This window comes from Nycticebus coucang, chromosome 16 (genome assembly GCF_027406575.1).
Source record: "Nycticebus coucang isolate mNycCou1 chromosome 16, mNycCou1.pri, whole genome shotgun sequence".
Classification (NCBI taxonomy): domain Eukaryota; kingdom Metazoa; phylum Chordata; class Mammalia; order Primates; family Lorisidae; genus Nycticebus; species Nycticebus coucang.
Genome location: NC_069795.1, coordinates 1982426 through 1999575, shown reverse-complemented (window position 1 = coordinate 1999575; position 17150 = coordinate 1982426). Strand labels below are relative to the sequence as shown.

Below are 17150 nucleotides of genomic sequence, written 5' to 3'. Positions count from 1 at the left end.
AGTCAGCTAGAGTAAGACCCCGTCTCTATCAACAACATCAAAAACAGCCAGCACCGCAGGAGAAAGAAGAAAATCAACAAAAAAGGAGTACTTCAAACAAAGAAGAATGAACAAGCACCCTGAAATTAAAAATAAAAAAAAAATCCTCCAATGACTTCCCACCTCACTCCAATTAAAAGCCAAGGGCTTCACAAATGTCTTCAAGCTCCAATAACACCGACCCTCACCTTACTTTGCCAGGACCTCCCTGTCCATACATCTTGTAATCTCCCCAGTCCACTCTGCTCCGGCCACACTGGCCTCCTCGCTGTGGCTGAGAAAGACCTTGCACATCTCACTGCAGAGCCTTAGTGCAGGCTGCTCCTCTGCCGGAACGCTGCCCCAGATGCTGGGTTGCAGGTTCTTTCACCTTCGGAGGGGCTTTATCGCCTCTTTGTCCTACTATATTTAAAATTGCAACCCTCTCCTCTGACCCCTAGCCCCTGAAGAATCCCTACTCCTTGCCCAGCTTTATTTTTCTCCATTGTATTCACCGTTGTCTGTCATATGCTATTTTTGGGTTTTTATTATTTTTCATCTTCTCCATATTCCCCAAAATACTCCTATAAGAGCAGGGATTTTTATGGTTTGTCTTCACCAGTGTATCCCAAGTTCCTAGAACAGAGCCTGGCACATCACATGCACTCTGTCAACACATGCTGAGTGAAAAATTAACTTTTGGTTTCATTCATTCTATTGTTTTCCTTTCTCAATCTGTTTCCTCCTTTCATCCCAACATCTAATCTTTATTTCCTTCTTTCTCGAGTTTAGTTTGCTCTTCTTTTTCTAGTTCCTTAAAATGTGTCTTAGTCTCTTTGTGTAATTAATTATTCCTTGCTATAAAGAAATGCCTGAGACTGGGTAATTGATAACGAAAAGCCATTTATCTGGCTCCTGGCTCTGCCCACTGTACAAAAAGTCTGGCACCAGCACCTGCTTGTGGGGAGGGCTGCAGGCCGCTTCCACTTGGGGCAGGAGGGTGTGTAGAGATCGCACAAGAGCGGACCCCAGAGAGAGGGAAGGGACATTCCAGGCTCTTTTCAACAACCAGCTCTCCTGGGGACCAAGAGCCAGAGCTCATTCACTCCCTTGAGAATGGCACAGTCAGGAAGGGTCTGATCCCACAGCACAAACACCTCTGACCATACCCCACTCCAACCTGAGGGATCAAATTTCAACAGGAGACTTGGTGAAGCCAGAAAAAACACATCCAAACCATAGCAAGGTGTGAAGTTAGATTATTGATTTGAGATTAATTGATTCTTGTCTTGTTTTTTTTACTTTGAGAATTTAGAGCTAAAATTTAGCCTCTGGGAATGTTTTTGCTGGATGCCAGGAGCTTTAGTTTGCTGTATTTTCAGATTGTATTTTCTAACTTCCCTTTTGATTACTTCTTTGACCCACTGGTGTTCAGGTGTGTGTTGTTAAATTTCTACATACTGAGTTTTCTGGTTTTCCTTCTGTTCTCAATTTCCAGTTCATCTCCATTGTGTTCAGAGATTATAATACTTATATGATTTTAATATTTATTGGGACTTGTTTAGCAAACTAACATATGGTCTAACATAGAGAATTGAGAAGAATATGCATTCTGCTGCCACTTGGGTAGAGTGCTCTGTACACGTCCCCTAGGTCTGCCGCTTGGGTATAATGTTCTGTACACGTCCCCTAGGTCTGCCGCTCGGGTAGAGTGGTCTGTACACATCCCCTAGGTCTGCCGCTCGGGTAGAGTGGTCTGTACACGTCCCCTAGGTCTGCCGCTCGGGTAGAGTGCTCTGTACACGTCCCCTAGGTCTGCCGCTTGGGTAGAGTGTTCTGTCCCCTTGGGTAGAGTGCTCTGTACACATCCCCTAGGTCTGCCGCTCCGGTAGAGTGTTTCATACACGTCCCCTAGGTCTAGTTGGTTTATAGGGTTCTTTCATTCTCTTTGTCATTATTGATCTTTAATCGAGTTGTTCTATTATTTTCCCTTTTTATTAGTGGAAGTGGCTTATTGAAATTTCCAACAATTATTGCTGAGCTGGAACTGTGTATTTTTTCTTCAATTCTTTCAATGTCTGCTTTATGTATTTTGAGGGATCTGATGTTAGGTACATAACGGTTTATAATTTCATTCCTTTTTGACATATTAAAACTTTTTTGAGACAGAATCTCACTTTGTCACTCTCAGTAGAGTGCATGGTGTCACAGTTCACAGCAGCCTCAAACTCTTGGACTCAAGCGATTCTCTTGCCTCAGCCTCCTGAGTAGCTGGGACTACAGGCGCCCGCCACAACGCCCGGCTATTTTTAGAAATGAGGAATTATCGTGCTCGCTTCGGCAGCACATATACTAAAATCGGAACGATACAGAGAAGATTAGCATGGCCCCTGCGCAAGGATGATACACAAATTCGTGAAGCTTTCCATATTTTTTTGTTGCATTCCCAAATAACATGAAAAAAAAAAAAAGAAATGAGGAATCGTTCTTGCTCAGGCTGGTCTTGAACTTATGAGCTCAGACAGTGTACCTACCTCAGCCTACCACAGTGCTAGGATTACAGGCATGAGCCACCTATATTAAAACTTTTTACCAATATTTAATGTCCTTATTTGTCTCTTATAACAATGTTTTACAAAGTTCAATTTGTCTGATTTTATTGTAACCACTCATCTCTCTTTTGGTTACTATTTTCATAAAACATTTTTCTTTTTCCTTTTTTGGCAGACATATTTTCCCATTCTTCCATTTTCTATTAATTTGTGTCTTGAAATAGCAAGTGAATAAACTGACTCAAGAATAGATAGAAGAATAGCCTGGAACAGGAAGGAGGTTAAATCAGCAATCAAATACCACCCTCAGAAAGAGAGTCAGGAACCAGTTCACTTCAATACCAGATTCTACTAAACATTTGTAAAAAAATTAATACCAATCCTTTCAAACTCTTCTCCCTCTTGGGTATCAGGATAACCCAAGAAGACACAAAAAAACAAAATAAAAGCACAGACACAGCCCTTATAAATAGATTTTAAGGTGCTCCACAAAGTGCAATTAAACCAAATCCAGCAGAACGTGAAGAGAATCACATACCACGACCACAGGAGATTCAGCCCAGGAACGCAGGGGTAATCGACATGTGAAAAACCAGCTATGGGACGCACCACAGAATAGAATGAAGGGGGGACACGCGATCATCTCAACTGCTGCAGGAAAAGCATTGCACAAAAGCCAAACTCCTCACACTGTAAAAACACACAACAAAATAGGAATAGAAGAGAACGTCCTTAACATAGTAGAGGGAATTTACGAAAAATACACAGCTAACATCATACACAATAATGAAAGACAACTTTCGGTCTAAGATCAAGAATAAGATGAGGGGGCTGGTCCAGGTGGCTCACGCCCATAATCCCAGCACTCTGGGAGGCCGAGGTGGGCGGATCACCTGAGCGCAGGAGTTGGAGACAAGCCTGAGCAAAAACGAGACCCGTCTCTACTAAAAATAGAAAAACTAGCCAGGCATCAGGGCAGGTGCCTTATAGTCCCAGCTACCTGGGAGGGTGAGGCAGGAGGATCGCTTGAGCCCAGGAGTTGAAGATTGCTGCGAGCTATGGCACCGTGGAACTCTACCAAGGGTGACAGAGTGAGCCTCTATCTCAAAAAAAAAAAGAAGAAGAAGACTAAGACCCCACTTTTGCCACTTTATTCGACATTGTACTGAAATGTAGAAGCCATTAGGCAAAAAAAAAAAAAAAAAAAAGACATCCAAATTAGAAAGAAACAAAGATTTCCTATAAAGCTACAGTAACCCAAGCAGTGTTAGTGACGTAGGATGGACGTAGAGACCAGTGGAATAAAGTTAAGAGTCCAGAAATGCGCCCTTTCATCTATGGTCACCCATTTCCAGTAAGAGAGCCAGGGCTGGTCAGAGGCACAGGGACAACTGCGGATTCACACGCAAAAGAATGAGGAAGACTAAAGCTGCATTCTCACACACGGCAATCAACGCAAAGTGCCGCCTGAACAGGTAACTCATGAAACTCTCAGAAGAAAACACAGAGTCACTCTGCATGACCTGTGTATTGAGCAATGGTTTCTTAGATATGACACCAAAAACACAAGCAACAAGAGAAAAAGTAAATTTAAAATTTTGTGGATTCAAGACTATGGGGAAAGGGCCAAGGAAGAGGAAGTGGGGGGGGGTTAGGGTGGAGGGAGGGTAATGGGTGGGGCCACACCTACAGTGCATCTTAGAATGGGTACAGGCGAAGCTTACTAAAGGCGGAATACAGATGTCTACATACAATGACTAAGAAAATGCCATAAAGGCTACGTTGAACAGTTTGATGAGAATATTTCAGATTGTATATGAAACCAGCACATTGTACCCCTTCATTGCACTAATGTACACAGCTATGATTTAACTGTGTTAAAGTTTTTATTGGAAACTTAAAAAAAATTTTTGTGGATTAAAGGACACCATCAAGAGAGTGAAACAATAATCTACAGAAGGGAGAAAATACTTTCAAATCATAATTCTGGTAAAAACCTATTATCTAGAGCATATAAAGAACTCTTACAATTAAACCACAAAACGTCATTCCAATTAAAAAATGGACAAAGTCCTTTCACTGACATTTCTCCAAAGAGGACACACAGACAGCAAGCACCTGGGAAGAAGCCCAGTGTTACTGGTAATTAAGGAAATGCAAATCCAGACCTCAGTGGAATGTCCCTTCACATGCCCACTAGGGTGACTATAATTTTAAACACAGGCACAAGCAAAAAGAAAATAGCAAGGAAGCGTTGACAGAGATGTAAACAAATTAGAGTCCTTGTACATAGCTGATGGGAATTTTAAACACTGCAAATGCTGTGAAAAATATCAGCAGTTACTCAGAATTGAAACAGGGCTCTCCCACCCGACCCAGCAGGTTCACTCCTGGGTATGTTCCCAACAGGCCTGAAAAGAGCGTTCAAACAAAAGCTTGTACGAAAATGTTCACGGTAGCACGATTCACATTAGCCGAAAGTTGAAAACAACTCAAATGCCCATCAACTGACGGACATTGTGTGTCCATGTCACAGAATAGCCCCAGCCACACAGAGGACTGAAGGGCCACACATGCAGCCAGAGCAAACAGCACACAACTCATGAAGCCATTCAAGGAATCGTGCAGAAGAGGCCGGTCCCTAAGGACAGAGAGGAGGCGGTTGGCCAGCAGGCTGAGGAGTGGCGGCTTGGGGGTCTGGGCTTTCCTCGTGGAGCTGTGAGGATTTTCTAGAACTAGAGTGGTGATGGTTGCACAAAACGTGACTGTAATAAATGCCATGGAACTGTGCCCTTTAACATGAGTAAAATGGCAAATTTTATGTTGTGAGTCATCACAATTTTAATAAAATCGCACTTGCTAGGCGTTTCTGAGAACGGGGTCACCATGGGCAATCGAGCTGGATATTGTCAGCATTTTAAATCTGGGCTGATCTCACAGGAGGGATATTTGTGTTTAAATTTGAGAAACTTATGTTATTAATGAGATCAAGAAGCTATTCAGGTACTTATTGGAAACTTAAATTTTTAATCTTATAATCGACCCTTTTGTACCTCATCCTGAAGCCTGGACTTTAAGGTTTCCAGTTGCAAGGACTTTAAGGTTTCCTGTTAAGCTCTCATCTGCACGGACAGTGTGAATATTTGCTGCCAACTCAACATGTTCACTTGTGTACTGTCAATACTCCTGTGGGATGCTGACTGAAGCGACGTCGAGGGTGATCAGAGGTGTGCAGGTGTTTTGTTCACACCTGACCCTGCAGCATTCCCACTGGGCGCTGGATGGTCTGGGACGCCCCTCTGTTCCCCTGCATTTCCTCACTGGCAGCAGCAGTGTGGGGAGGGATGTAGATGCCAAGAGTTCACCCCACATCCCCTGGGCAGTGAACGTGGACAGAGACTTTATAGGACAATGTAAAGTGAGATTTTGCAGGTAGAGTGGCTCCCGCCTATAGTCCCGGCGACACGGGAAGCCAAGCAGGAAGATCACTTGAGGCCAGGAGTGTGAGCCCAGTTTGGAACATAGGGAGACCTGTCTCTATTATGTTTTTAAAAACCCTTTGTAATTTTTAAAAGTAAGATTTTGCCATAGATTTTTCATAGATGTCCTTTGTCAATCAGTGAGAGTTTGCTTTAGATATTAAAATTGCTAAGAATCCTTATCAATCTCATCGAATGCTTCCACTGAGAAGACTTTGTGCCTCTTTCCCTTGAATCTGTGCAGGATTCTTCTCTGACCTCACCATGGCTGTGCTGTCCCAGCAGAAATCCCATGTGGTGGCGGACACCACACCTGCACTGTCTGTGGCCCCTCAATGTGGGACAGAATGAGGGGTTACTGGGGTCCAGGCTGAGCCCCAGGGTCAGGCTTCAAGAGTGAAGGTTGGGACTTGTCTGTCACTCAGGGCCCGCCCCAGGCTGTTCCCTCCACCTTCCCTTGATGCCCACAGCTCCACCCTATGCCCCTGGCCTCCCACTGCCTGCCCTGAGCCCCCACAGGCCAGCTCCCTGCAGGGCCTCCTCCGCCTCATAGGCCGGGTCTGGATATCAGACTGTCCTTATCCCCTCGGACCCTCTGCTCTTCCCCCCGCTGGAAAAGGCTGGAAGGACCAGGGAAACACCACTGGCTCCTCAGGGGACTATCAGCAGGCCATGCCTGGCTTAGGCCTCAGGACAGAGAAGCAGGCCTATAGCCATTCAGCTCCCAGAGTTGGGACCCACTCTGCCCAGCTGACCTCCCAGGCACAGACAACTTTGCTGACCTCCAGTGTCCTCCGGCTTCTCCTCACCAGACCAGCCTTGCCCCACACCCGACCCCTCCAGGCCCAGGCCCTACCCTTTTAGGTCCTCACCCAGGAGACCCCTCCCATCCTGGACAACTGGCCCTGGTCTCAGGGGACAGAGGTTCAGAACCCACATTAGACTTAGTGCAGCACCCAAGTCAGCTTGTCCTGATGAGCCCCCAACAGCAGGCCATACAGGAAGGTTCCACCTCCTTCTCAGGGGAGGAGAGCTCCTCACTGTCCTCACTGTCCTTGGCCGACAGTGGGATGACAGGAGATCCCAGAGCCTGCTGAGAAGCTTGGTGCTCACTGGCCTTTCCTCAAACAAGCACCTCCATCGTCGTCCCTGTCGCCCAGGCTGGGTCACCCAGGCGAGGTCACTGCAGACAGGCTGGGCACACCATGGAGCACAGCCCAGGGCCTGGACACACCCAGACACCCTGTCCCCAGACATGCCAGGTGCAAGCAGAGGACCAGGCCCAGGTGTCCCGAGGGCCCACACCCAGCCAGGGGCGTGGTCCTGCCCAGACCAGTTGAGTTTCATGAGCTGAGCAAGGTCATGTCCTGGCAAGAGAAGCCGCCCTGATGAGGGTCCTCCTGGCCCAAAACAACAACAAGGAAGGCCCAGCTTCCTGCTGGGGAAACACTACACAGCCCAGAGGGGTATAAAAGCCCCAGAGCCCCAGAGCACCCACACACTCAGCCACACACTCACCCACACTCACGCCTTCCTCTCATCTCACCTACTCCAGCTGAGCCCCAGCATGGCCATGCCCACCGTGTCCGTCTGCTCCAGCACTTGCACTGAGCCCTGGCAGGTAGAAGACTGCCCAGAGAGCTGCTGTGAGCCCTCCTGCTGCGCCCCCAGCTGCTGTGCCCCGACCCCCTGCCTGACCCTGGTCTGCAGCCCAGTGAGCTGTGTGTCCAGCCCTTGCCAACCAGTCTGCACCAGCTCCTGCACACCCTCGTGCTGCCAGCAGTCCAGCTGCCAGCCGGCTTGCTGCACCCCGTCCCCCTGCCAGCAGGCCTGCTGTGTGCCCGTGAGCTGCAAGCCTGTGTGCTGTGTGCCCGTCTGCTCTGGGGATTCCTCTTCATGCTGCCAGCAGTCTAGCTGCCAGCCGGCTTGCTGCACCCCCTCCCCCTGCCAGCAAGCCTGCTGTGTGCCCGTGAGCTGCAAGCCCATCTGCTGTGTGCCTGTCTGCTCTGGGGATTCCTCTTCATGCTGCCAGCAGTCTAGCTGCCAGCCAGCTTGCTGTACCTCCTCCCCCTGCCTGCAGGCCTGCTGTGTACCCATGAGCTGCAAGCCTGTGTGCTGTGTGCCTGTCTGCTCTGGGGATTCCTCTTCATGCTGCCAGCAGTCTAGCTGCCAGCCGGCTTGCTGTACCTCCTCCCCCTGCCAGCAGGCCTGCTGTGTGCCCATGAGCTGCAAGCCTGTCTGCTGTGTGCCCGTCTGCATTAGAGCTGCCCCCTGCTCCACCTCCTCGTGCTGCCAGCCCAGCCCCTGCCCCTCCTCCTGCTGCAGACCCTCCTCCTGCTGTAGACCCTCCTCCTGCTGCAGACCCTCCTCCTGTGTGTCCCTCCTCTGCCGCCCTGTGTGCAGACCTGCCTGCTGTGTCCCCACCTCCTCCTGCCAGCCCAGCTGCCCCCGCCCGGCCTCCAGTGTGTCCCTCCTCTGCCGCCCGGCCTGCCCCCGCCCAGCCTGCTGCAGCCTCTCCTCCTGATAGAAGTCCAGCTGCTGACCATCCTGGATCTCACCCCTGATGACAGCTTACTGCCTGCCTGCCCCAGCCACCCCCCTCTCTGGCTCTGGCACACTGAGCGGGTGGGAAAGCCCCTTGTCTCTGCGACCCAGGTGCTCCCCATCCTTCCCAGGTACTTGCTGTTCAGAAGCCCCAACTGCTACCTAGTGCCCCTCATGCAGGGTGTCCCCAGACCCAGCAGGCCTGGTCTCAGGTAGTGACGTCTCTCTGTGTCCTAATAAAGCCACCTCTGTCACATTCTGACTCTCTCTCCTGCGTGTGGACACCACAGGTAGGGTGGGAGAAGGGTGGTGCTGTCACCTGGTGCTGGCCCTGTAAGCCTGGCAGGCCCAGCTCCCTCACAGCCCTGCAGAATCCCAGCCCCAGCTTGCAGCCCCCAGGTCCCTCTCAGGAAGCTGCCTCTGGAACCCAAGCTGAACTGGGTCTTGTGGGGAATATGGACCCTCTGGCAGCACCCCTTAGCCCCATTCACCCTCCCAGCTCTGAGGCTGCCCCCAGGATGGGCTAGCCCACCAGGCCCTATGGCCAATGGCCTCCCCCACCTTGCTACCCATGAAATACCAGCCCATGGGCTGGCAAGGCCTCCACCTGCAGTCTCCCCTGCCAGGCACAGAGAGACACAGGCAGCCCCTTAGGCCCTGAGCCCACAGCTTCTGTTCTCCGTATGCCCCTGGCTCAGGGATCACAGGGATAATAGCGCAGCCTGGCTAAGGACACCAGCTTTCCTTCTTGAGGTATCCTGCCCCAGAGATGTGGGGGTCCTGCCACCCCCTCATCCCATGTTCCTGGTGCAAACCCTGAGGAACCTTCCCATACCCAGGTCTCTTCCCACCAGCTGCCGGGCTTCTGCCTGCTGCCTTTCCAGCAGTGGGAGGGGCAGCACCCTGGGGAACGATGGGGCCCACACGCACCCAGGGAGGGACAGGGCCCCTGCCATCTGCTACACATGCAAAACACGCCCTTCCTGGTGCAGACCATGTGTTATCCTGTAACATAGAATAATCTGGCCTCACTTAAAAATGTGAACGACCACCGAGGGGCTTCAACCACAAACTCCAGGCGGTGATGCAATGCACAGGACATGCAGAGGCTGCCGCTTCTAAAGTACGAGCAGGACGTTGTCCCCACAGGTGGTGGTGGTGGGGAAGCACCCAGGGCCCAGGGAAACCAAAGGCAGGACACTCTGACGTCCAGATGACCCAAACCTCACAGACTGCCAGACGGAAAAGGCTGGGACAGGGAGGGCAGGGCAGGCCACCTGGCCTGGCAATGAGGGGAATCATCCCGATGTGGGGGCAGACCCAGCCCCAAGGCTGAGGTCCTGCCCACTCTGCAGAAGTAAGAACCCCATGAACAGAAGAAAATCGTCCAATAAAACCTAGAAATAAAAATTCCCTAAGGGAAAAGGAAGCGTGACCAAGGAGGCCAGCAGACCAATGGGTGGGCAGGGTCAGGAAGGGAATGACTGACAGCCAGGACAGAGCAGCACCGGCCTGTAGCCACCCCGGCCACGTGGGCAGTCGGAGTCCCGCAGACATTGGTGGAATTTGTGGGATCCCCAGTGCACCTGGCGCTGCTTTAGCAGCAGCCGGAGAGTCCATGCCTGCGGCCTCTCTGTGCTTCCTCAAGATCCAGCAGAAGGAAACACAACCCTCTCTTCTCACGTGTCCAAGAAGAATTCACAGATGCCCCCCATGGTGCTGGCTGCCCAGCAGGACTCAGGACCCAGAAGGCAGACGCCCCATGAGGCAGCACACTGGACACGTGGCCTGAACAGTGGCCACAGTGTGGACATCGTCCACCTGAAAGCCTAAACAGCCTTTTCTATGTGCTCCTGCTTCATAGTGAAAACTTAACGGATATTTCAGACTATTGGGAAACAAATAATACTCAAAACATTATATACCAAAAATAGACAGAGATGACACAGGACGGCTTTACTGACAGAAGTTCACAACTGCTCGTGTATGGGAAAGAGGCAAAATTTAAGGATTCAAGTCAATGAGCTAGAAAAATGTGTTAAAAAAAATAGAAAAGGGGGAAGCACCTGTGGCTCAAAGGAATAGGGCACCAGAGGTGGCGGGTTCAAACCTGGCCCCAGCCAAAAACTGCAAAAAAAAAAAAAAAAAAAATTGAGGGCAGCACCTATGACTCAAAGGAGTAGGACGCCGGCCCCATGTGCTGGAGATGGCAGGTTCAAACCCAGGCCCGGCCAAAAACTGCAAAAAAAAAAAAAAAAGGGTTAAAAGGAATATTAAACAATTTAAAAATTAAAACTAATGAAATGTGAAACAGACTTTTTAAAAATATCAATAAGGTTTTTTTTTGGGGGGGGTTGTTTTTTGAAACAGTCTCACTTTGTCACCCCGGTAGAGTTCCATAGCATCATAGCTCACAGCAACCTCAGATTCTTGGGCTCAAGTGATTCTCTGCCTCAGCCTCCCAGGTAGCTGGGATTACAGGCACCTGCCACAACGTGTGGCTAGTTTTAGAGATGTGTTCTCACTCTGGCTCAGGCTGGTCTCAAACCTGTGAGCTCAGGCACTCCACCCACCTCAGCCTCCAAGAGTGCTGGGATTACTAGCATAAGCCACCACACCCAGCCCTATCAGTAAGGTTTTTAAAGCTCTAGAAAATCTAACAAAAATAAACACATTAAAAATGAAAAATAGGGCGGAGCAAGATGGCAGCCGAGTAACAGCTTCCTTGCATCTGGGCACCGTGAGTCTGGGGAGATAGGACTCCAGGCATCTGTGGCTGGTGGGAACTGCCTATCATCACTCCTATGAAGATACAGGGAGTCAGCGAGAGACTTCTGGACCCCAAGAGGAGAACTAAAACAGTGGAAAACCGGCAAGTGGTCGCGTGTGTTCAATCCGTCTAAACCCGCCCACAACTGTAAGTTCAGTAGCAGCGAGACTGCAAACCAGAAAGGCCTTACCTGTGAACTGTTTTGATGTCCTTGGACTTGGCACTGAGTTGAACTGCCTTGGGGAAGGCCTGAGCGGGAGTGCGGAGAACTTTGGCCGTTGTCTAGGGCCCCAGTCTGACCCGCTGAGCCAGACGGAGCTAATAGTGTTTGGCGGTGGGTCACACGGATCCATTGTCAGTGATCTGCCCCGGCAAGCTCCGCCCTCAGGGTCGCAGAGCTAGAAACGGGTGGGAGCTGGTAACCCAGCAACCAAGTAGCCTAAGGGTGGGGTCTGAGCTGCCTTGCAGCCCTGACCCTCGGAGGCAGAGTGAGACCGGTTTTGGCACACTGAGTAAGTGGATAGCCACTTCAGCAGCGATTCCAGCGAGAAAGCTGGGAAAACTTCTGCTCAGCAAGTTTACAAGTTCAAAGTGCCTTTTAAGTAGGCTGAAGAGAGATTTAGGGTGTCTACCTGCTGGGGTTTGAGAAATCAGCAGCCTCCAGTCGTATCAGAACTGTGACTAACATCTCATACCCCAGAAGACCACGTGTTGCCCAGACAATATTCAATAACATATACAAACTGCTTTGTTTTTGGTGGTGTATTTTTTTCTTCTTTTTTTTTTTTTGGTTTGGTTGTTTTTTTTTGTTTGTTTATTTTGACGTTGCTGATGTTCTTTTGTTTTTTTAATTTCAATCTTTTCCACACAGATCCCTTTTTCTTTCTCAATTTTCCTAGTTTAATTATAATTTCCCATTGCTGCCTTTCTAAATAACTTCAACTTCATTTTTGCTAGTGTTTCTACCGATATAATTTGGTTTTTCACCCAATTTTATCCCTGTAAAGTTTTCTGTTTGCTTCTTTTGGTTTGATTTATAGCATTTTTGTCTTTCCTCTCTACTTGGTGGAGGTGGGGTACTGTGTCTGATCAGGTTAGCAAAGAGCTGCTGACCTCAAGGGAACCACGCAACTGGGCACCCCCAGAAGGTGGGGTTTTTTAAGGTTGTGTCAAAGTACCCTACTGTACACCTATATTGCCCTGTCTCCCTCTTTCTGTGCCTCTCTTCTTTTTGTCAATATTCCTTATACCCACCCCCTCTCCTTTCTCTTTCTTTTTTTCTTATCACTCGGTCCTCCTTTCTTTCATCCCCTTTTTTTGCTCTTCAACCTTCTCACCCTTCTGGTCCTGTAACCCTTACTCCACAGGCACAAGAACTTAAAGAGCAAGAGGAAGTGAAAGGAAAATTAGGGCAAGGAAACAGATAAAAGAAATCACTCATGAGGAAGAATCAGCAGAAAACTCCAGGCAACATGAAGAACCAGTCTAGAACAACCCCACCAAGGGACCATGAGGTAGCTACTGCAGATGATTCCACCAGTATAGAAATGTTAGGAATGACAGAAAGGGAATTTAGAATACACATGTTGAAAACAATGAAAGAAATGATGAAAACAATGAAGGAAATTGCTAATAAAGTGGAAAATAACCAAAAGGAAATCCAAAAACAGAATCAAATAAGAGATGAACGATATGAAGAATATAAAAAGGATATAGCAGACCTGAAGGAACTGAAACAGTCAATTAGGGAACTTAAAGATACAATGGAAAGTATCAGCAACAGGTTAGACCATGCAGAAGAAAGAATTTCAGAGGTAGAAGACAAAGTTCTTGAAATAACTCAGACAGTAAAAGAGGCAGAAAAGAAGAGAGAGAAAGCAGAACGTTCACTGTCAGAATTATGGGACTTTATGAAGCGTTCCAACATACGAGTTATAGGAATTCCAGAAGGGGAAGAAGAATGCCCCAGAGGAATGGAAGCCATACTAGAGAATATTATAAAAGAAAATTTCCCAAACATCACCAAAGAGTCTGACACACTGCTTTCAGAGGGATATCGGACCCCGGGTCTCCTCAACTCTAACCGAGCTTCTCCAAGACACATTGTGATGAACCTGTCCAAAGTCAAGACAAAAGAAAAGATTCTGCAAGCTGCCAGGAGTAAGCGCCAGTTGACCTACAGGGGCAAATCCATCAGAGTTACCGCAGACTTCTCTAATGAAACTTTCCAAGCAAGAAGACAATGGTCATCTACCTTTAATCTACTTAAACAGAACAATTTTCAGCCCAGAATTCTGTACCCTGCTAAGCTAAGCTTCAAAATTGACGGAGAAATCAAATCATTTACGGATATACAAACATTGAGGAAATTCACCACAACAAGACCAGCTCTACAGGAAATACTTCAACCTGTGCTGCACACTGACCACCACAATGGATCAGCAGCAAAGTAAGAACTCAGAAATCAAAGGACAAAACCTAACCTCCACACTGATGCAAAAGATAAAACTAAGCAATGGACTCTCACCAAATAAGACGAATAGAATACTACCACACTTATCAATTATCTCAATAAATGTTAATGGCTTGAATTCCCCACTGAAGAGACATAGATTGGCTGACTGCATTAAAAAACACAAGCCATCCATTTGCTGTCTGCAAGAAACACACCTGGCCTCAAAAGACAAATTAAAGCTCCGAGTCAAGGGTTGGAAGACAATTTTTCAGGCAAACAGAATTCAGAAGAAAAGAGGAGTTGCAATCTTATTTTCAGATACATGTGGATTTAAAGCAACTAAAGTAAAAAAAGACAAAGATGGTCACTTTATATTGGTCAAGGGAAAACTACAACAAGAAGACATTTCCATTCTAAATATTTATGCACCCAATTTAAATGCTCCCAGATTCTTGAAGCACACCTTACTCAGTCTGAGCAATATGATATCTGACAATACCATCATAACAGGGGACTTTAACACACCTCTTACAGAGCTGGACAGATCCTCTAAACAGAAATTAAACAAAGATGTAAGAGATTTAAATGAGACCCTAGAACAACTATGCTTGATAGATGCATATAGAACACTCCACCCCAAAGATAAAGAATATACATTCTTCTCATCACTCCATGGAACATTCTCCAAAATTGATCATATCCTGGGACACAAAACAAATATCAACAGAATCAAAAGAATTGAAATTTTACCTTGTATCTTTTCAGACCATAAGGCACTAAAGGTGGAACTCAACTCTAACAAAAATGCTCAAGCCCACCCAAAGGCATGGAAATTAAACAATCTTCTGTTGAATAACACATGGGTGAAGGAAGAAATAAAACAGGAAATCATTAACTTCCTTGAGCATAACAACAATGAAGACACAAGCTACCAAAACCTGTGGGATACTGCAAAAGCAGTTTTGAGAGGAAAATTCATCGCTTTAAATGCCTACATTCGAAAAACAGAAAGAGAGCACATCAACAATCTCACAAGAGATCTTATGGAATTGGAAAAAGAAGAACAATCTAAGCCTAAACTCAGTAGAAGAAAAGAAATATCCAAAATCAAATCAGAGATCAATGAAATTGAAAACAAAAGAATCATTCAGAAAATTAATGAAACAAGGAGTTGGTTTTTTGAAAAAATAAATAAAATAGATAAACCATTAGCCAGACTAACTAGAAATAGAAAAGTAAAATCTCTAATAACCTCAATCAGAAACGATAAAGGAGAAATAACAACTGATCCCACAGAGATACAAGAGATCATCTCTGAATACTACCAGAAACTCTATGCCCAGAAATTTGACAATGTGAAGGAAATGGATCAATATTTGGAATCACACCCTCTCCCTAGACTTAGCCAGGATGAAATAGACCTCCTGAACAGACCAATTTCAAGCACTGAGATCAAAGAAACAATAAAAAAGCTTCCAACTAAAAAATGCCCTGGTCCAGATGGCTTCACTCCAGAATTCTATCAAACCTTCAAGGAAGAGCTTATTCCTGTACTGCAGAAATTATTCCAAAAAACTGAGGAAGAAGGAATCTTCCCCAACACATTCTATGAAGCAAACATCACCCTGATACCAAAACCAGGAAAAGACCCAAACAAAAAGGAGAATTTCAGACCAATCTCACTCATGAACATAGACGCAAAAATTCTCAACAAAATCCTAGCCAATAGATTACAGCTTATCATCAAAAAAGTCATTCATCATGATCAAGTAGGCTTCATCCCAGGGATGCAAGGCTGGTTTAACATACGCAAGTCTATAAACATTATCCACCATATTAACAGAGGCAAAAATAAAGATCACATGATCCTCTCAATAGATGCAGAAAAAGCATTTGATAAAATCCAGCATCCTTTTCTAATTAGAACTCTGAAGAGTATAGGCATAGGTGGCACATTTCTAAAACTGATTGAAGCTATCTATGACAAACCCACAGCCAATATTTTACTGAATGGAGTAAAACTGAAAGCTTTTCCTCTTAGAACTGGAACCGGACAAGGTTGTCCTCTGTCACCTTTACTATTCAACGTAGTGCTGGAAGTTCTAGCCAATACAATTAGGCAAGACAAGGAAATAAAGGGAATCCAAATGGGAGCAGAGGAGGTCAAACTCTCCCTCTTTGCTGACGACATGATCTTATACTTAGAGAACCCCAAAGACTCAACCACAAGACTCCTAGGATTCATCAAAAAATACAGCGATGTTTCAGGATATAAAATCAATGTCCACAAGTCAGTAGCCTTTGTATACACCAATAACAGTCAAGATGAGAAGCTAATTAAGAACACAACTCCCTTCACCATAGTTTCAAAGAAAATGAAATACCTAGGAATATACACGAAGGAGGTGAAGGACCTCTATAAAGAAAACTATGAAATCCTCAGAAAGGAAATAGCAGAGGATATTAACAAATGGAAGAACATACCATGCTCATGGATGGGAAGAATCAACATTGTTAAAATGTCTATACTTCCCAAAGCTATCTACCTATTCAATGCCATTCCTATCAAAGTACCTACATCGTACTTTCAAGATTTGGAAAAAAATGATTCTGCGTTTTGTATGGAACCGGAAAAAACCCCGTATAGCTAAGGCAGTTCTTAGTAACAAAAATAAAGCTGGGGGCATCAGCATACCAGATTTTAGTCTGTACTACAAAGCCATAGTGGTCAAGACAGCATGGTACTGGCACAAAAACAGAGACATAGACACTTGGAATCGAATTGAACACCAAGAAATGAAACTAACATCTTACAACCACCTAATCTTTGATAAACCAAACAAGAACTTACCTTGGGGGAAAGACTCCCTATTCAATAAATGGTGTTGGGAGAACTGGATGTCTACATGTAAAAGACTGAAACTGGACCCACACCTTTCCCCACTCACAAAAATTGATTCAAGATGGATAAAGGACTTAAATTTAAGGCATGAAACAATAAAAATCCTCAAAGAAAGCATAGGAAAAACACTGGAAGATATTGGCCTGGGGAAGACTTCATGAAGAAGACTGCCATGGCAATTGCAACAACAACAAAAATAAACAAATGGGACTTCATTAAACTGAAAAGCTTCTGTACAGCTAAGGAGACAATAACCAAAGCAAAGAGACAACCTACACAATGGGAAAGGATATTTGCATATTTTCAATCAGACAAAAGCTTGATAACCAGGATCTATAGAGAACTCAAATTAATCCACATGAAAAAAGCCAACAATCCCTTATATCAATGGGCAAGAGACATGAATAGAACTTTCTCTAAAGATGACAGA

The 17150-nt window shown here is 46.3% G+C and overlaps 1 protein-coding gene and 1 non-coding gene across 5 annotated transcripts; both read left to right on the top strand.

Moving 5' to 3' along the window:
• Nucleotides 1-2346: 2346 nt before the first annotated feature.
• Nucleotides 2347-2453, top strand: LOC128568185 (U6 spliceosomal RNA). The gene has a single exon (XR_008375010.1). It is a non-coding gene; the product is annotated as a U6 spliceosomal RNA (small nuclear RNA).
• Nucleotides 2454-7616: 5163 nt separating this feature from the next.
• On the top strand, nt 7617-8573 carry LOC128567262 (keratin-associated protein 10-1-like). 4 transcript variants are annotated; one of them, XM_053564380.1, is made up of 3 exons: nt 7617-7922; nt 8130-8235; nt 8395-8573. In XM_053564380.1, the coding sequence occupies exons 1-3, from the start codon at nt 7617-7619 to the stop codon at nt 8571-8573; spliced, it is 591 nt and encodes a 196-aa protein (XP_053420355.1). The 4 variants fall into 4 exon arrangements, with proteins under 4 accessions (XP_053420355.1, XP_053420354.1, XP_053420352.1 ...); XM_053564379.1 differs by having other exon boundaries at nt 7617-7930; nt 8027-8235; XM_053564377.1 differs by having other exon boundaries at nt 7617-8235.
• Nucleotides 8574-17150: the final 8577 nt, after the last annotated feature.

What these genes read in the sequence shown, in the direction of transcription:
- LOC128567262 (XM_053564377.1), top strand. Translation starts at nt 7,617, where the DNA reads ATGGCCATGCCCACCGTGTCCGTCTGCTCCAGCACTTGCACTGAGCCC. An exon ending in CTGCCAGCCGGCTTGCTGTA is followed by an intron (nt 8,236 to 8,394) that starts CCTCCTCCCCCT and finishes CCTGCTGTAGAC; the next exon opens with CCTCCTCCTGCTGCAGACCC.